We start from the raw sequence: 16,361 nt of genomic DNA, 5'->3' as shown, positions 1-16,361 counted from the left end.
CAATGCTATTGCTACTCTAACCATTTTAAACCAATTGGAAAAGAGGTGTGGAAGCAAGCAGCCTCTCACTCAAAAGCCACATAACATTTGCTGTTCTCACTTTTCACAATCTTTTCAGCTCCTTCACTTCTACTCCCATTGAGCATACTAAGAAATATACCTAAAGAAAACTCAAATCTGACTTCCAAGTGACCTTGCAGCAGTAGATAATAACATAACATCAGGATGGATCAGGGTGGTGAGCATTCTATAGGCAGCCATCATAACTAAAAGGGGATTTTAAAAAAATTAGTGCATTAATCAAATAGTCACAAAAAGAAATAAATACCTAATTCATAATCTACTATAGAAACAAAATAGGGTATAAGAGAATGAAATGGGGCACAATGAAGGTGGTACAATAATTGAACTCTAATTGTGTCAGTTTCAGAGGGAAATTTGTAGCCATAGCAATATTTTTCATGAGGTCATATTCAGCACTGAATAAGAAATAAGGATGGATTTGTAGCTTCATTATAGGCTATTTTTTAGAAATGTTCTCCCCTAACTAACCCTAACACAAATATCTCGTCTACCACTCCCTTTAGGCCCTTCCCCTTCCCAAAAGAAAACATTGATAGTAATATATAAAGCTAGGAACTCAGGGAAAAATGACTCAAAACATTTTAAAGAACTGACCTTATCTACCTAAACTTAAGAAAATAAATTCTCTTCTACATTCAAGAGCTCTTCCTGTAGGCCTTCTTTCCCGGCATTGTTAAATTAAAAAAAAAAGAGAACAAAACCATACATCTTGTTTCTCTAGAAACTACTTGTTTAAGACAAAGGCAGAGCAAAGGTGACATATTTTCTTTAGTTTTAAATAATGAACTCTTAGGCTGCAAGAATGCTATGGTGGCTAGTGAATATTAGTAGATAGACAATAAGTGTGGGGAATTAGAACAATATTAAAACAAAAAAAGAATGTGCAGGTTTTTTTAATTTATAAAGTTGTATTCCTATCCTACATAGCAAAGAGTTAGCTAAATCTAAAGGAGTTTTGTTTTAATAGTTTCTTGTTCATATTTTTAATCAAAAAAATGTTAGTCATAAAAAGATGAGTTCAAGTGTCCAAGTGTCTCCATTTAGAAGGCACAGTAATTGGATTAGTAATGCTGTTACCTGTTACCTGTCTTTTCCTAAGTGTATACTTTGTACTGCTTACTCTATTCCTACAGATAAGTCTAAGATACAGAGCAACATGGAGTTCTCCATCCCAGTCCATGACGTGCCTTACAATCTAAGTCAAACCATGATTGGGAATCACTGAATCAGGAAGTGTGTTTAAAGAGATGTTAATTTCGATCTCAAAATAGTTTCAGTCATTTTGAGTTTTAGATGATTGGATACAGGAAATTTCTAAGCCTGGAAACTGATAACTTCAAGAGCAAGTTTCCTGTTCAGGGCTTGAAAATTAGAAAAATGGATCTCATAAAACTTTCAACACAGTATTTCTGACAACTGCAAATTAGACAGCATGTCCAAAAATGACTTTCATGGACCTGGGCAGAAGACTGAAAGGCAGGAAAAATACTTTGCAAAGTGCTGAGCAATCACTACCTGGGTTAAAAAACGTGAGTATCCTCCAAGTACTCAATCTATATGTGTGGTGTTGCTCATTCATTTGCTGTCTCAGTTGTTTGCGCTTTGTTTTTGTCTGTATTTTTATTATTTTTTAAGAAAAATACACACCCACCTTTAAAAGCCTTTTGCCATCACCACACACAGAGCAATATCAAATACAACAATAGCACAGCTAGCAAAAGGGTTTTTAAAGCAGGGGTGTCCACAGCAAAGTAGCGGCATTGGAAAGTACTCAAGCTTCAGAAACAACCTTTTGGGGCTCGATTTCACATCACTGAATCAATGAATAGTACACAATAAATGACCATTAACTTGTCTACACTACAAAAAAACGTGGTGAGCTTATTAGAGGTGTCCAGAGCTTTTTAATTTTTTTTTGCTTTTTTAAAATGTAATCTTCCACAAACAATGGTAATTTATATTATAATTTTGACATAGAAAAATATATAAATTCAAACACTTAATACATAATACTTTTCACAACTGAATTTGTCTCTGTTTCCCCAACATCAAGGCCCCATGAACAACTCAAGCCAAAGCTAATTTGCTCCAACTGAACACCCCTGCTGCCTGTTGAAACGAGAGGGATTGTCACAGAATGATAGTCATTTATAAACAATACATTTAGGAAAGCTCTGAAATACAGCCACCCAAGAACCAACCATTGGTGAGCAATTAAAATAAGCAGCTCCAGCAGCTCCTCTAGCCAACGTGGTTTCTTTTCCTTCCCAGAGCCTGATTATAGGACGATATCCTTCAGACGCTTCACGCCAGGGGACTCTTTGTCGCGACCCTCCTTCAGAACAGGATTGATCTCTTGCATTGCTTTCTCGCTGTCAGCTCCACGGGGCTCAGCTTCAGAAGGACGGGAAGGACCATTGTTGACATTGTTGACATACTGCTCCAGATCACGGGCCTGGGGAGCCAGAGCTAAGGTGTAAGACATGGAAGGCTTGGTGGGCAGTGGGCTCTTGAGGTGGAGGGGGGAGGTGACTGGGCTAATAGCCTCACAGCCATTGCCCGCCTCCCGGATAGCGCCATTGACCTTTGGGCTACAGATGGTCACATCAACAGTCCTCTTGCCTTTTAGGGTGGGCCTCTCTTCAGCCGGGTGATCATTGACATCCTTCCCAAAGGTTGCAAAAGTCCTCTTGGTAGGGCCGCAGTCGTCATAAGCCTCGACATCAGCAGCAGTAGCTTCAATGGACAGGGCGATGATGTTCCTCACATGCTCAGGGGACTTGGAGCGGGTGGGCATGGGATTCCGGGGCATCCAACATCTGTCAGAGTGGCCAAGTATCCGGCATTCTTCCCTGCAATGAAAGCCTTCATTCTGATCTGTTGGGAGAAAAGAAAATGTCAATTTCACCAGCTTTTCCCAGCAACTATTGCTACTCCCAAGTGTTTTGGTTTCTTAGCTATTCACAGACTCTCATGGGAAATAACACTTTTAGATAGACCTTTATCACCTTTTGGGACAAGTGTTAAAAATTGGATTTTTTTTTTGTCGGTTGTGGGGCCTGAACTCGGCCTGTGCAGTGTCCCTCAGCTCTTCAGCTCAAGGCCAGTACTCTACCACTTGAGCCACAGTGCCACTTCCGGCTTTTTCTGTTTATGTGGTGTTGAGGAATCAAATCCAGGGCCTCATGCATGCAAGGCAAGCACTCTACCACTGACCACCTTCCCAGCCCCAAGAATTGGATTTTTTAAGGCCATAGATCTCCCCCTATATATTCTTCTTTATTGTTGTTGCTGTTTCCACTGCTGACAAAACAAAAAACCCAAATGGAAACACATTTATGATGAAAAAATATTTTTAAAAAAAGTTTGTCCTGACGGTTAAGGTGCTGAGAGTCAGCATTTCATCAACACCTCTTGTGAAAAATCACCTGTGATTGAAACTGGATTCAGCAGAGAGGGAGTGGAGGCTGGGAAAGGGAACCCAACAGTAAGTATGTATAAGCCCTGGCTATATATTGAGTAACAGCACTTCCAACTCCCCTGCTATCCTTCCTTTCACTGATACACAATCCTTAATTTCAATTTAGGTTACTTCTTATATTCTCTTTGAAAAGTCAATCATATCTTTTTTTGTAGGTCCAGGCTGGCTTTGAACCACGATCCTCAGATCTCAGCCTCCTGAGTAGCTAGGATTATAGGCATGAGCCACTGGCACCCGGCTAATCATATCATTTTTTTAACTCCTCTCCCCCTGCAAGCTCCTCACTCTGCTGTTTCAGAAGGAACATACTGCTATTCTTTTCTTCCAGCTAACTCACAGGCTTCACTTGGCCCTATGCAAACATCACTGATATGTTAGGCATCAGTTAATAAGAACCCACTAGCCATCCCTCCTTATATTTTATCTGCAGTTTTATAAGGCACATATTTCTTAAAGAAATATACACCACTCAACAAGAAATGTACTCATTACCTTACTCATGTAACTGCAGTGCTTCTGTACAGCATCTTTACAATAAAATAAAATTAAAAAAAATAAAAACACATGTGCAAAAATAAAAAGTATACACTGCTGATAGGAATATGTTAACACAATCATTACCCCAAAAATCATACAAGTTCCTCAATATCTAAAAATAGATCAAGTTCATAATCCAGTAATCTCATTTCTGGGTAGATATTGAAAAGAAAACCAGCATTTCAACGAGATCCCTATATGACCATGTGTATTGTATTGTAGCACTGCTCACATTAGCTAAGATATGAAGTCAAGGTGCCCGTCAACAGGTGAATGAATAACAAAAATATAACACACATGCACAATGGGATGTTAGCTATAAACAAGAATGAAATCCTGTCATTTGAGGCAAGATGGATGAAACTGTTGAAAATGTGTTAGTAAAACAATCCAAGCACAGAAAGACAAGCACCATACATTGTCTTTCCTATGTAAAAGCTACATAAATTGATCTCAAAGTAGAATAGAATAGAATAATAGTCACTAAGAGTTAGGGTGGGGGGTAAAGGTTAGTTAGAGGAAAATTGTATAATGGGTACCAAAACAGAGATATATCAAAAGAATGAGTTGTAGTATTGCACGGCACAGTAGGGTGACCGTTATATATTTTACAAGAGCTAAAAGAGGGAAGACAGAAGGAAACAGGAAGTGAAAAGTAAGTGGAACTTTTATTTATTCTGATTTAATCAGCATATGCTGTATGCAAGTATAGAAATATACTTGTAAAACCAGGCACCAATACTCATGTGTGTACATGTAGCTACTTAAGAGGCTGAGATATGAAGATTTCCGTTCAAAGCCAGCCCAGACAGGAAAGTCTGTGAGACTTTTATCTGCAATTAACCACCAGAAAACTGTAAGTCATCTTGTGGCTGAAAGTGGTAGAACACTAGTCTTGATCAAAAAAGTTAGGAGATAGCACCAAAGCCCTAAGTTCAAGCCCCACATCCTACCAAAAAAAGAAACGAAATATACTTAAGTACCCTACAAACAGGTAAAATTAATGGCATGTGCATTGAAATTTTTATATTTACTTTATTTTATTTTTTATTATTTTTTGGGTCCTGAACTCTGGGCCTGGGCACTGTCCCTCAGCTCTTCAGCTCAAGGCTAGCGCTCTACCACTTGAGCCACAGCACCACTTCCCGCTTTTTTCTTTTTGCTTATGTGGTGCTGAGGAATCAAACCCAGGGCCTCATGCATGCAAGGCAAGCACTCTACCACTGAGCCATCCTCCCAGCCCCATTGAAAATTTTTTAATGTTTCATGGATTACTAAAACCCTATCATAGAAGACCTCAGAACTTAGAATTCATAATTATTGGGGTGACTTATATTTGACATTCCAAGTCAGGTACAATAAGGCTTTATCTCTCAGCGGGGCTTTTGACCCAGATTATTATTATTATTACTATTATGGGTTCAGGGTTAACTCCTGTTAGTTCACTGTAAAAACCGTTCATTCCAATGTGTTATTTAAAGTCCTAGTTTTTGCAGATCTATTTATATGCATGTTACTTTGTTGCATGAAAATAATTTTTCATCACACTACACAATGCGCACAAAGCATCAAAATATATGCAGTTTAACAGTTAAAGGAAACCTTGTGGCAGGGTTGGAGTGGCTGGGAAGACTAGGAAAGATTACAAAGACAAAAAGGTATATATGTGAATATATATACATATATGTTTGTATATATATATGTGTGTGTGTGTATGTGTATATATATACATATATATGGAATGGAAAGAGAGAGAGAGAGAGAGACAGAGAGAGACAGAGAGAGAGACTAAGCCAGAAATGTTGGAAGTATATGCTGTGACTGCTTTTTTCAAGGGCACGAATCCTGAATTTCAGAGTCTTGCTCGAAAACAGTCTATATATAAAACATTCTTGGCTTAGGTAGCTATATTTCTATTTTTTGTTTTCTACTTGTTCATTGATTGTTTTGAAGGATTAAATGGAATAGAATAACAAAGTCCTGTTTGCCCCATTAACTGGAGGATCCTTTGAAGGGGCACAAGGGAGAGGGCTTAAAGAATCATGACTGAATTGATTATGTATTTCAACATGTGAAGAAAAGAGATTAGAAACTTAAAGGCCTAGATTTGAATGTAACTCAGGGCATGGCTCTTTGCCTCATTTAGGCTACTTAAAAAGCCAAGCAAAGTACCTAAACACAGTTTCTCAATTTATCTTCAAAACAGGTATTTCTGCCCCTGCCCATTTTATGGTAGGGAATGAAATGTTCAGAATTTGCAGAGTTGATACCAAATAATTAATGAACATTATCACCAAAAAGAAAAGTATCTTTCATATTGATAGGCAAATGCTTCTGCAAATATACAATAAAGCTGCAAAAATCTCTGCAAAATGAAGCATTTGTCCCTTCCCTGAAAAGTCTCAGTGTTGCCAGCTGAAACTCTATCTTCATTAGATACTTGTATACTACTCCTGGGAGGCCTAAAATATGAAAGTAAGGAAATACATTGGGACATACAATAGAAAGCATTTACTTTGTGTAAAAATGAATACCTGAGAGAAAGAGTGAATCAATCCTCAATCAGTTTCAACAAAATCGAGCTCTTTCCCTCATACAGCTATTTTTGAAACAGTTTAGTAGGAGAATACAATCTATATGTCCTCTAATTCAAGTACATTGCTCCTTTCTTACAGTATGCTACCTCTAACAAACAATATGAGGAAACCTGGATTTCTACCAAAAATAGAAAACATATACTCAATACTGACATCTCCAGGATCTTATGAATCTAAGATAACCAGAGGAGAGAACTCAGGCTTCTCAAAAAATTCCCTATGAGGACAGTGCTCGCCTTCAGCTTACACACATAGCATTTCAAGAATGAAATCAGAGCCAGGTGCCCAGTGGTTCATGCCTGAAAGCCTAGCTACGCTGGAGACTGAGATCTGAGGATCATGGTTCAAAGCCAACCTGGGCAAGGAAGTCCATGAGGCTCTTATCTCCAATAAACCACTCAGAAAACTGGAAGTGGAGCTGTGGCTCAAGTGGTAGAGTGCTCTCCTTGAGATGAAGAGGTGAGGGACAGCACCCAGGCTCAGAGTTCAAGACCCACGACTGACAAAAAAAAAAAAAAGTAAAGAAAAAAAGAATGAAATCATTCTAATCCAATTGATCTTGTTAATCCTACCCCAGCCTTACATGAATTAGAAACAATATGTAATTTTCTGAGATTGTGTGAACTTATTATATGCACTGTTCTTACCTTGTGCAAGTAAACACTTGAATCAAGATAATTATTTACAATGTCTTACATTTATCTTGAGTCAGATACATTATATCCTTAACGAGGCAAATGAGTTTCTGCTTATCACTTTGGGTTTCAAATAACACTTGAAGACATCTGTCGCAATACAATTAAAATAAAATCTAATCTAGTTTTTATCTATACCCATTTTATATGAATGAAAACATCATTAATATGCACAAACAGAAAGAACATCTCTCCCCAGCACAAACTAACACATGAATAAATGTGCTGGAAATAAATTACCATTCAAAAATTCTAATCTAGCTTAGTAAAGAAATTAAGTGCTATGTTTAAAGTGAAAAATTCACAAAATCATGTTAGGAACAGCAATAAAAACAGACTATAAATAAAATCAGAAGCAAAAAGTACTACTAGACTTATTTAGTCATAGTAAAGATGATGTCTCTTCCATTCTATAGCATAGCATCTGAGGATAGAGGTATGAAACTAGAGAAGAGCTATTTTATATCACCATAAATAAATTATCAAGATGTTGGCTCTTGCTTAAACAGAGGTAGTCCAACAATCCACTAATCCCCTGCAAAGATTCTTCTGATACACATATTTGAGGCTTGAAATTCTGATACATCTTTATCTGAAAGTATCTAAGCAAAGCAAATACAGGATTGTAAAATCCATATGTGGTATGAAAATTCACATGCACTACCATGTACCATGCAAGAATTTTTAACTTTATTTTTTTAATTTATTGTAAAAGTGATGAATGGGGGTTATAGTTACATAAATAAGATAATGAAAACAATTGCTTTTAAACAGTTACAAATTCCCTCATTTTCTCCTGCTTACAACTCCCCATTTCCCCCAGTTGTAAAGTTCATTTCTAACATAGTGTCTAATGATTATCATTGTAAGAAGCATTTCTAATTTGAGCATACACATGATTAGGGTTGATTGATGAGTTTCAGTAAAAATCTTCCCTATTTCTGAAAATGTTTCAAAGAATTGTAAAGAGACAGAAAGAGATACAAGTATAGAATGCATACAATTGGATGAGGGACATAAATCTTGAGGCCAGAGTACTCCTTGGTTCCAAACAGATCTAGTTACTTCAGTCCCAAAACAAATATATGTGTATATATATATATATATATATATATATATATATATATATATATGATAAAGCTTCTTCAATTTTAATGATAGCATTCTTTAGGGATCTTGATGAGAGAATTTCAAAACCATTGTCAACAAAGAAAAAATTCTTAAGCTCAGTTTTATGATATGTGGGAGGCATATGCAACAACAATGTTATGATTGGAAATGAAGTTATTCAGACAGAAAAAGATAAGAAATGTGTGCAATAATTGTTGCTGTCATCTCTTCAGATATAGTTTAATTAATTGAATGAGGATCATACAGAAAGCACAATTATGATGAACTCCTCACATACTACGCTAGTGCTGCAACTCCTAAAGTGGAACTATTCCACCTAATAGAAAGAGTAGAAAAACCTATGAAGTAGATTATTTCCCTTTTTCAAAGGTATTAAAAATAAAGGTAGAACTTATGAAACATTTCTACACACTATAGGTACATCTTAAAAGAAATATCAAACATTGTCTTCTGGTGTCAAACAATATTATTGTTAATTCCAATAAAACCCAAACCAAAAAGGTTTCCAATTGTGAGCTTTTAAAGCCTGTCTGACATATTGGCTTTTTGTGGTGAAGCTAATTAAAATACTACTGAAACTTGGAGGTTTCAGTCAAAAGGGTTTCTTGAAAAGCTAGGGAAAACCCAAAGGAAAGAATTATCCAGGAAAGTGATTATTAAAAGCATTTTAAAGCCTGTAGTCAGAAGAAAGAATATCTATCCTATTTCTGTAACTTAACCAGGCAATCAGAGCAGCTACAGACTCAATGGAAAAAGGAAAGGGGGGGAAGAGCAGGGGAATATAGAAGAAAGGAGAAGAGCAACAAGCACTAAGCTTCAGACATTCCACATTGGCTTTGGTCTGCCTGATATCTTAATCACTCAGCTTCTCTTGAATGTCTAAGTACCATTTGGAAAGTATCTGTTAATCATGGAGAAAAAATTTAATAAAGGCTTAATGACAGCTTCCCAGATCTCGCCTAGACTGTGGTGCTGGGCAAATTTACAATCACTTTGTAAGATAAAATTTTAGATGAGGTTGAATTTGTAAAATGTTTAAAGGAACATTGGCAAAGACTGAGACAGTTTTGGAGAATTATGAACCAATGACACCAAGTTATCCTCTAGCCAATCTAGTTATGATTAAAAGAACATCACAAATTGCATTTACAAACACTTGCCTCTTTCTCACTCCATTCTTTTTGTTTCAGAATTTTTGTCATTTTATGTTCTTCTCCAAAACATTGTTCTCTGGTTCTTAAACTTGTACTTCTTAACAGTCATTCCTATACTATGAAATCTGGCTAGAAATAAGATACCAGAGCTGTGACAGGCATTCAAAACACCTGTTGTCATTTGACAGATGGCCCAAAGTATTATTTAAAGACTGGTCCTTGGAAACTGGAGAACGTTTTCCCATTTTCATTTTTGGGGAAAACACACATTAAGAAATGCCTATCTTAGTAAGAGTATCAATTTCCAAACTGAGATAGTTTCTTTTCTTTGGTCATTTGACATAGTCCTGAATAAAGGGAACCCAAATAGGAGAGTTTAATGGGGTAAGAAAAATGAATCTTTCATGATGCAAATGCTTCAGGAATAACAATGGGTAGCAATGGGATATACAAGTGAAGTTACTAAATGATGCTTATTGAAATGAACTCCAAGAAGTGGAAACAAGGGGTTTTCTATTTTACTTTTGGGGGGTTTTCCCGTTTTTTCCCCTTTTGTCACTGTTTTTGATTTAGTTACTTTTTGTCTTGCATGTAAGTTTATCTGATTTTGGGGAGGGGAAGGGGAAGCACAGAAATAGTGGGACAAAGGGTGAACAAATGGAGCAGTGATACTCACTAGACACTATGTTGAAAATGAACTATACAATTTGTGGGCGAGAGGGGATTGGGAGGAAAAAAAACTGGGAGAAAATGAGGGAATAGGTGATAGTGTTCAGAAAGAAATGTACTCACTACCTAACTTATGTAACTGCAACCCCTTTGTATATCACCTTAACAATAAAAATTAAGATGAAGAAAACATGAAGTTCCTGAAAAATGGCAAAAGAATGTTGCCAAAAGACAAGACATTGGGCAGAAAAATGCCAATCCGAATGCCTAACTAAACAGCAGGAATTCTTTAAACTTTAGAATTAGTTTGAGATAGGGAGGATGACTGAAAAGATAAATGAATCCCAACCTTGTCCCAGACCGTTTGACAAAGCAGTATCAGTTAGCAAGTGCTATCCAATATTCAACCAAACGGCACATAGGTCTCTCTTCTCATTCACAGTCTATGCACCTGAAATTCACTTACTCCAAGTGCAACATGAAAATAGATTAAAAAGATGCCCCTTTCAGAATTCAAAGCAATTGAATTATCTCCAATGGAATCTTTAGTGCTGAGCTGGTCGGAGACACAAAGTTAAAACATATTGAAGTATAAACGCTTGAGAATTCAATATTTATGATAGATGATAATGTGCCATGTACAGTCATAAAATCTAAGTTGCAATTTGGGCAATCACAATAGTTCCTGGAGTTTTCATTTTTGTACTGGAGTTCAATTCAATTCAATCCATAAAGAAGAGATTTCAAGATGTGTATAAGTATAAATCATTTGTGCTAATGCATGGGGAGCAAGGAAAGGAAGCAAAAGGCTGCCTGGAAAATTGAGACAGAAATAAGAGGTACTGACAGTGACTGAGATGAGAAAAGATTGACTAGACTCGAATATTTATATTTTGGCTTCTGTGATGAAGAAAAATATGTGACAAAGTGCTGAACTTCATCTAGGTGTTTACAACCCATCTGGAAAATGCATCTTTATAAGTAAAATATGAGATGACACAGGAGAACATTCATCTATTTGTTAAAAGAAGGAGCACTGAGACACTGCAATCCTGAGCAAGATGGTGTTTTAAAGAATTTTATCCTAAGATGCTCATAGAAGTAATTCTTTGAGCCCATACTAACAAGACACCTACAATACCTGGTCAGTTCTCTGAGGTTCACACCACTTGTTTGAATTTATTTACATTAAAATAAGACAGATTATTTCACAGATTCTATAGGCAATTAAACTGCAAAAAAGACAGTTTTTAGGTCATGCATACAAGTAGATCTGAATCTACACTTCTTTGCAACTTGGTTTTATTCTTTCCTGAGAATAAGGGAAAAACTTTTAGCCTATCAGCTTGTGAGAAAATCATGTGGATAATGGTTATAAGCTTCCAGGTGTCTGAGAGAACACAGTGATGATGACCTAAACAATGCCAGTTCAGAATGCCAGATGAGACTGGTAGGTTGATCAGGAGGAAAAGTTTCCTTTGTTAATGAAAATTTAATGTTGGAGGGAAGAACACCCAGTAACTGTTGTTTTCCATTACAGGAATGGATACTTCTATCAGCTAAGCCCCATATCATTCCATTTGTTGTTTGTTTGTTTTTTAAATCATTCCATTTGTAACACACACAATGGTTCTCATAAGTCAAACAAAAATGTAACTGTACATTTGAAATTCCTTAAAACTTCTTGAATCCCAAAATCATCTTGGGACTGGGTGGTGAAGCTAAGAAACTGACAGCTCTCCAATCACTTCCTTCACATTTGAAATCCAAACTTGTCAGTAAACCAATCACTGTCTTGTGCAATGATCCAAAGGAATACTTGACATGTTATCAACTGAGTAGCAATCACTAGAAATGATCACTAGAAGCAAATTGGATGGTATGTTCACTACCAGGATGAAGTATTTTTTACTAATAGAACTTGGGCAGAAAAGTCTAGCATTTCTTGACGTTTCAGCCCAACTTCATCCATCTGGAATATTGTAGTGAGATGATATAATTTCTGGGTAAAGTAAACAGCACAATCATTTAAAAATTAATTTCAAATATGCTCCTGCAAGGCAAAAAAAAATTTATGGCAGTTTCTATCCTTCTTCATTGCAACAAAGAAAAGCTTAGTTCCAGACAAATTAAAAGTAAATTGATTCCCTTAGGGGAACCTATTCAAATATCACTTTTTCATGTTAGGAATCTTTGAGAGAGAGGGGGAGGTCTTGGATGAAATAGTGGATAGGTGGTGGAGATAAAGAATGTGAAGGGAATAAAAATGGCAAGCTATTGCAAGGGAGAGTAAGGGACAGAAAATTCAACCCATTAAATCCTTGTTTTCAAAACCAGGTGGGAATCAACTTAAAATAAAATGCAAATGTGTCACTGGGGTGCAGGGCTAACATTTGTGTTGGAATTTATGAATAATAACTATGAATAATGAATACTAAAATTGAAAGGATCAAATGCCACCTTCTATGTTTACTTGTCATTATCTATCTTTCATGGATAATCCTCAGTTTCATTCTTTTCCACTATCCCTTAAATGACATAGAAATATTCTTTTTCTTTTTTGGCTGCCCACATAATCATTCCAGTAAGAGAAAGGAAGCTATGTTTTTCCCCCAGAGTATTACCTCAAAACCAATTACACAAATTTATAAGTGAGACCAATTAACGTATTCTTTTAAGATGGAATAATATGAAATTGCCTTATATTTGACCAGTGTCTTTAGTAGGAAGAAAAAGCCCTTTATACCTGTAGCACATGGATATTCTGTTGTGGACTTCTGGCCTGAAGCTTGCCCAACATCTCTTTATTCATCTGAAGCATCAGGGAAAGTCTTGAAATCTATTTGGGCCACAGATTTTGAGGCTCATCTTGTGAGTTGCCTCAGACTTTGCTTATAGGAGTGGTAGAAGGCTCTAAGGTTAAGATAATCTGAGTTAACGTACTCTAACACAGTTCTGGAAAAATCTACGTAGGAATCAATGCATAGTAAGCCTGGATCATGGCTACAAAATAATTACACACACTACACATACACACTTGCACATTCATCACCACTACCACTACCACTAATCCTCATCAGCCTTAGAAATCATTGCTATTCACAAACTGAAATACTGGAACAAATAAAAACATTACTGAAAACCACAATGATAAACTGAAATACTCTATCCATTTGTAAATCATGTATCTGTACACCCTTGGAAAAATCTATTTTTCTAAAACATCGTATCTCCAGAACTCCAGTTTTCTTGAATTTGCCTCTTGTTTGATAAAATGCTAATCTTTTATGACTGGGTCTGTGAAACATGAGGCTAATGAATGAATTCCATGCTGTGGCAGCAGAAACCTTGAGGAATCCAGTTCTGTGCACAGAAAACAAGACAGCACTGGAAGCAGAGAATGTGATGCTACATTCAAGTCTGCATGATTTCCATTCTCTGAGATTCCAATTTAGCTATTAAAATGAAGGTGGAGATTTGAATGGCGTAAGAGGATGGATTCTAGTATAAAAATATTCAAGAAGTAAATTGGAAATATTAATTAAAGAAAAAGACTTCTCTGGACCTAGAGCCGTTTTATCCTCTTAATTCCACTTTGCAATCTTTTTTATTTGCCCTTATCAGTTAGTGAACAGCAAATAATCTGACATTATTAAAACTGCAGATAAAAGATTAGTTTTGGCAAAATGTAAATGGTGCCTAGCTGAGGAGCTCAAGATCATTTGCTCACATATGAAGACATAGCACAAGTAAATCCTTTATCCATCCTAATGGCCTTGGACTGGTGAGTGGAGGGTGAGAGTAGAGTATTGAAAAGAATGGGCCAGATGTACAATATTTTGTTGTTGTTGTTGGTCATTGGGGCTGAACTCTGGGCCTGGGCGCTATCCTTCAGCTCTTCAGCTCAAGGCTAGCGCCCTACCACTTGAGCCACAGTGCCACTTCCGGATTTTTTTCTGCTTATGTGGTGCTGAGGAATTGAACTCAGGGCCTCATGCATGTGAGACAAACACTCTACCACTGAGCCAACTTCCCAGCCCCAGATGTACTATGATATTTTAAAAACCTCCTGCAGTCATTCATAAAGTTATCTGCTGTTAATTGCATTGCAGATGCATAAATACACACACAAACACATGTACACACACACACACACACACACACGTCTGCACAGAATTGTTGTTACCTTGGAGTCCTGGCTAAGATACTTGCAAGATACTAACAAATCAGGACATTGACAAATAGTTTTCTTCTCCTGGGGAATCTTTGCCACCCTTCTTCTACAGTTTATGCAAACTGAAAAGTTTATATTTTTAACACCCCATTGTCCATTCCAATATAGGAAATAAGTGGTAGTTAAACAAAGAAACCACTCATGAGTAATAATTTTACAGAGACAAGAGCAGGGAAATGAACTGTTTGAAATAAGTCTAATTCCTTTTGTGATGGCTAATAAAAAGAAACATCTGAACACAGTGCTTGAGAAGCATTTTTGTACTGTTTAACAGACTGAAAATAATAGCCTTTTTTCTGCTCTCCATTACCATTCAAAACAGCCTTCCCTTCTCATCATATGTATTTCCAGAGGGAATGAAGATTGATACAAGAGCTGACTTTTTTCTATAACATCCAAATATCCAGAGACTGACCAGATGATTTCCTTTAGCACCAACCAAATTGAGTTTTAAAAAGTAAACCTAATCATGTCTCTAAATTTTTCAGAAATTACACAGGAGCTGTGAAAAAGCCAGAAAATCGTCAAGGTAGCTCTCAGAAAGGTTGTTCAGAAAGTAAGAGGGGATCCTCACATTTCACCTTTGTTTAAGCATGCTCTGCTTTTTAAAGCATTCCTGTTATTATTATTATAAAGGTGATGTACAGAGGAGTTGCAGTTACATAAGTCAGATAAAGAGTACATTTCTTTTTTTTAACAATGTCACCCCTTCCCTCACTCTCCTCTAGTTTTTCCTTCCTGTCTCCACCCACAAGTTGTATAGTGTATTTTAATAGTGTCTAGTGAGTATCACTGCTGCATTGGTTCAAACTTTGTCCTGCTATTTATGTGCCCACCCTCTTACCCTTTCTTTTTTTAGTATATATTTTTATTGTTAAGATTCTTACAGAGGGGTTACAGTTACATGAGTGAGGTAATGAGTACATTTCCTATAGAGCATTGTTACCTTGTACTTTGTCTTTCCCCTACCATCCCTTCCGTCCCCAACTCCTCCCCCCACCGAAGTGGTACAGTTCCTTTTCAACATAGTGTCTAGTATATCTCATTGTTACAATGGGCCAATCTGCATCCTTAGTTCAGCATTTTGTTATTGCCCTTCCCCTTCACAAATTAGAAAAATATATAAAAAATATGCAGGGCACCCAAATCAGAGTGAAAACAGGGGTAATACCACGGGGGAAGAACATACAAAAGAAACAAAAAAAATCACATAGTACATTATAAATACATTTAAAACAACAGCAAAAAAGATAAAAAAAACCTCTTGTGTCCCAATCTTGGAGTTCATGTCGCATATTATCATCTTTTCTTTTCTTTTTTTATTGTGAAAATACTGTAAAGAGAGGTTACAATTACATGGGAAAGATAATGAGTATATTTCTTTTCAAGCATTGTAGCCTCCTCTTTTGTTTCCCCTTCCCATCCTTTCCCATCCTCCCCCAACCCCTCCAACCAATCCTCCTCCCCCACAGACAAAGTAATAAAGTTCATTTTTGACATAATGACTTGTATGTCTCACCGTTGCAATGGGTACACCTGTATCCCTATTTAAACAATTTGTTTTTCCCCTTCCCCTCCACAAATTATGCCGACATCAAATACGGTGAAAGCAGAGGTTTTACCGTGGGGGATGGACATACAAAGCAACAAAGAAATAATCTTATAAATGTGTTAGAAACAATCTCATGAAAGAAAAAAACATATGAATACATATCTTAGGGTTCATTTCCCTAACATCAACTTATCTGACCTTTCCTGCTTGACTCAGACATATACTAG

General features: G+C 36.7%; 1 protein-coding gene across 3 annotated transcripts in view; it reads right to left on the bottom strand.

Moving 5' to 3' along the window:
* Positions 1-1,996: 1,996 nt before the first annotated feature.
* The window catches only part of Pcdh19 (protocadherin 19), a 123,948-nt gene continuing 109,583 nt past the window's right edge, over positions 1,997-16,361 (bottom strand). Inside the window, exon 6 of one of the 3 annotated variants that reach the window (XM_013035089.1) lies at positions 1,997-2,961. In XM_013035089.1, coding sequence (XP_012890543.1) covers positions 2,363-2,961 — 599 coding nt within the window. In that variant the 3' untranslated portion in view covers positions 1,997-2,362. The remainder of the gene's footprint in view (positions 2,962-16,361) is intronic. The other 2 variants (XM_013035090.1, XM_013035091.1) reach the window with 2 other exon arrangements.

This window comes from Dipodomys ordii, unplaced genomic scaffold (genome assembly GCF_000151885.1).
Source record: "Dipodomys ordii isolate 6190 unplaced genomic scaffold, Dord_2.0 Scaffold203, whole genome shotgun sequence".
NCBI classification, from domain to species: domain Eukaryota; kingdom Metazoa; phylum Chordata; class Mammalia; order Rodentia; family Heteromyidae; genus Dipodomys; species Dipodomys ordii.
This window is presented reverse-complemented; position numbering and strand designations above follow the sequence as displayed.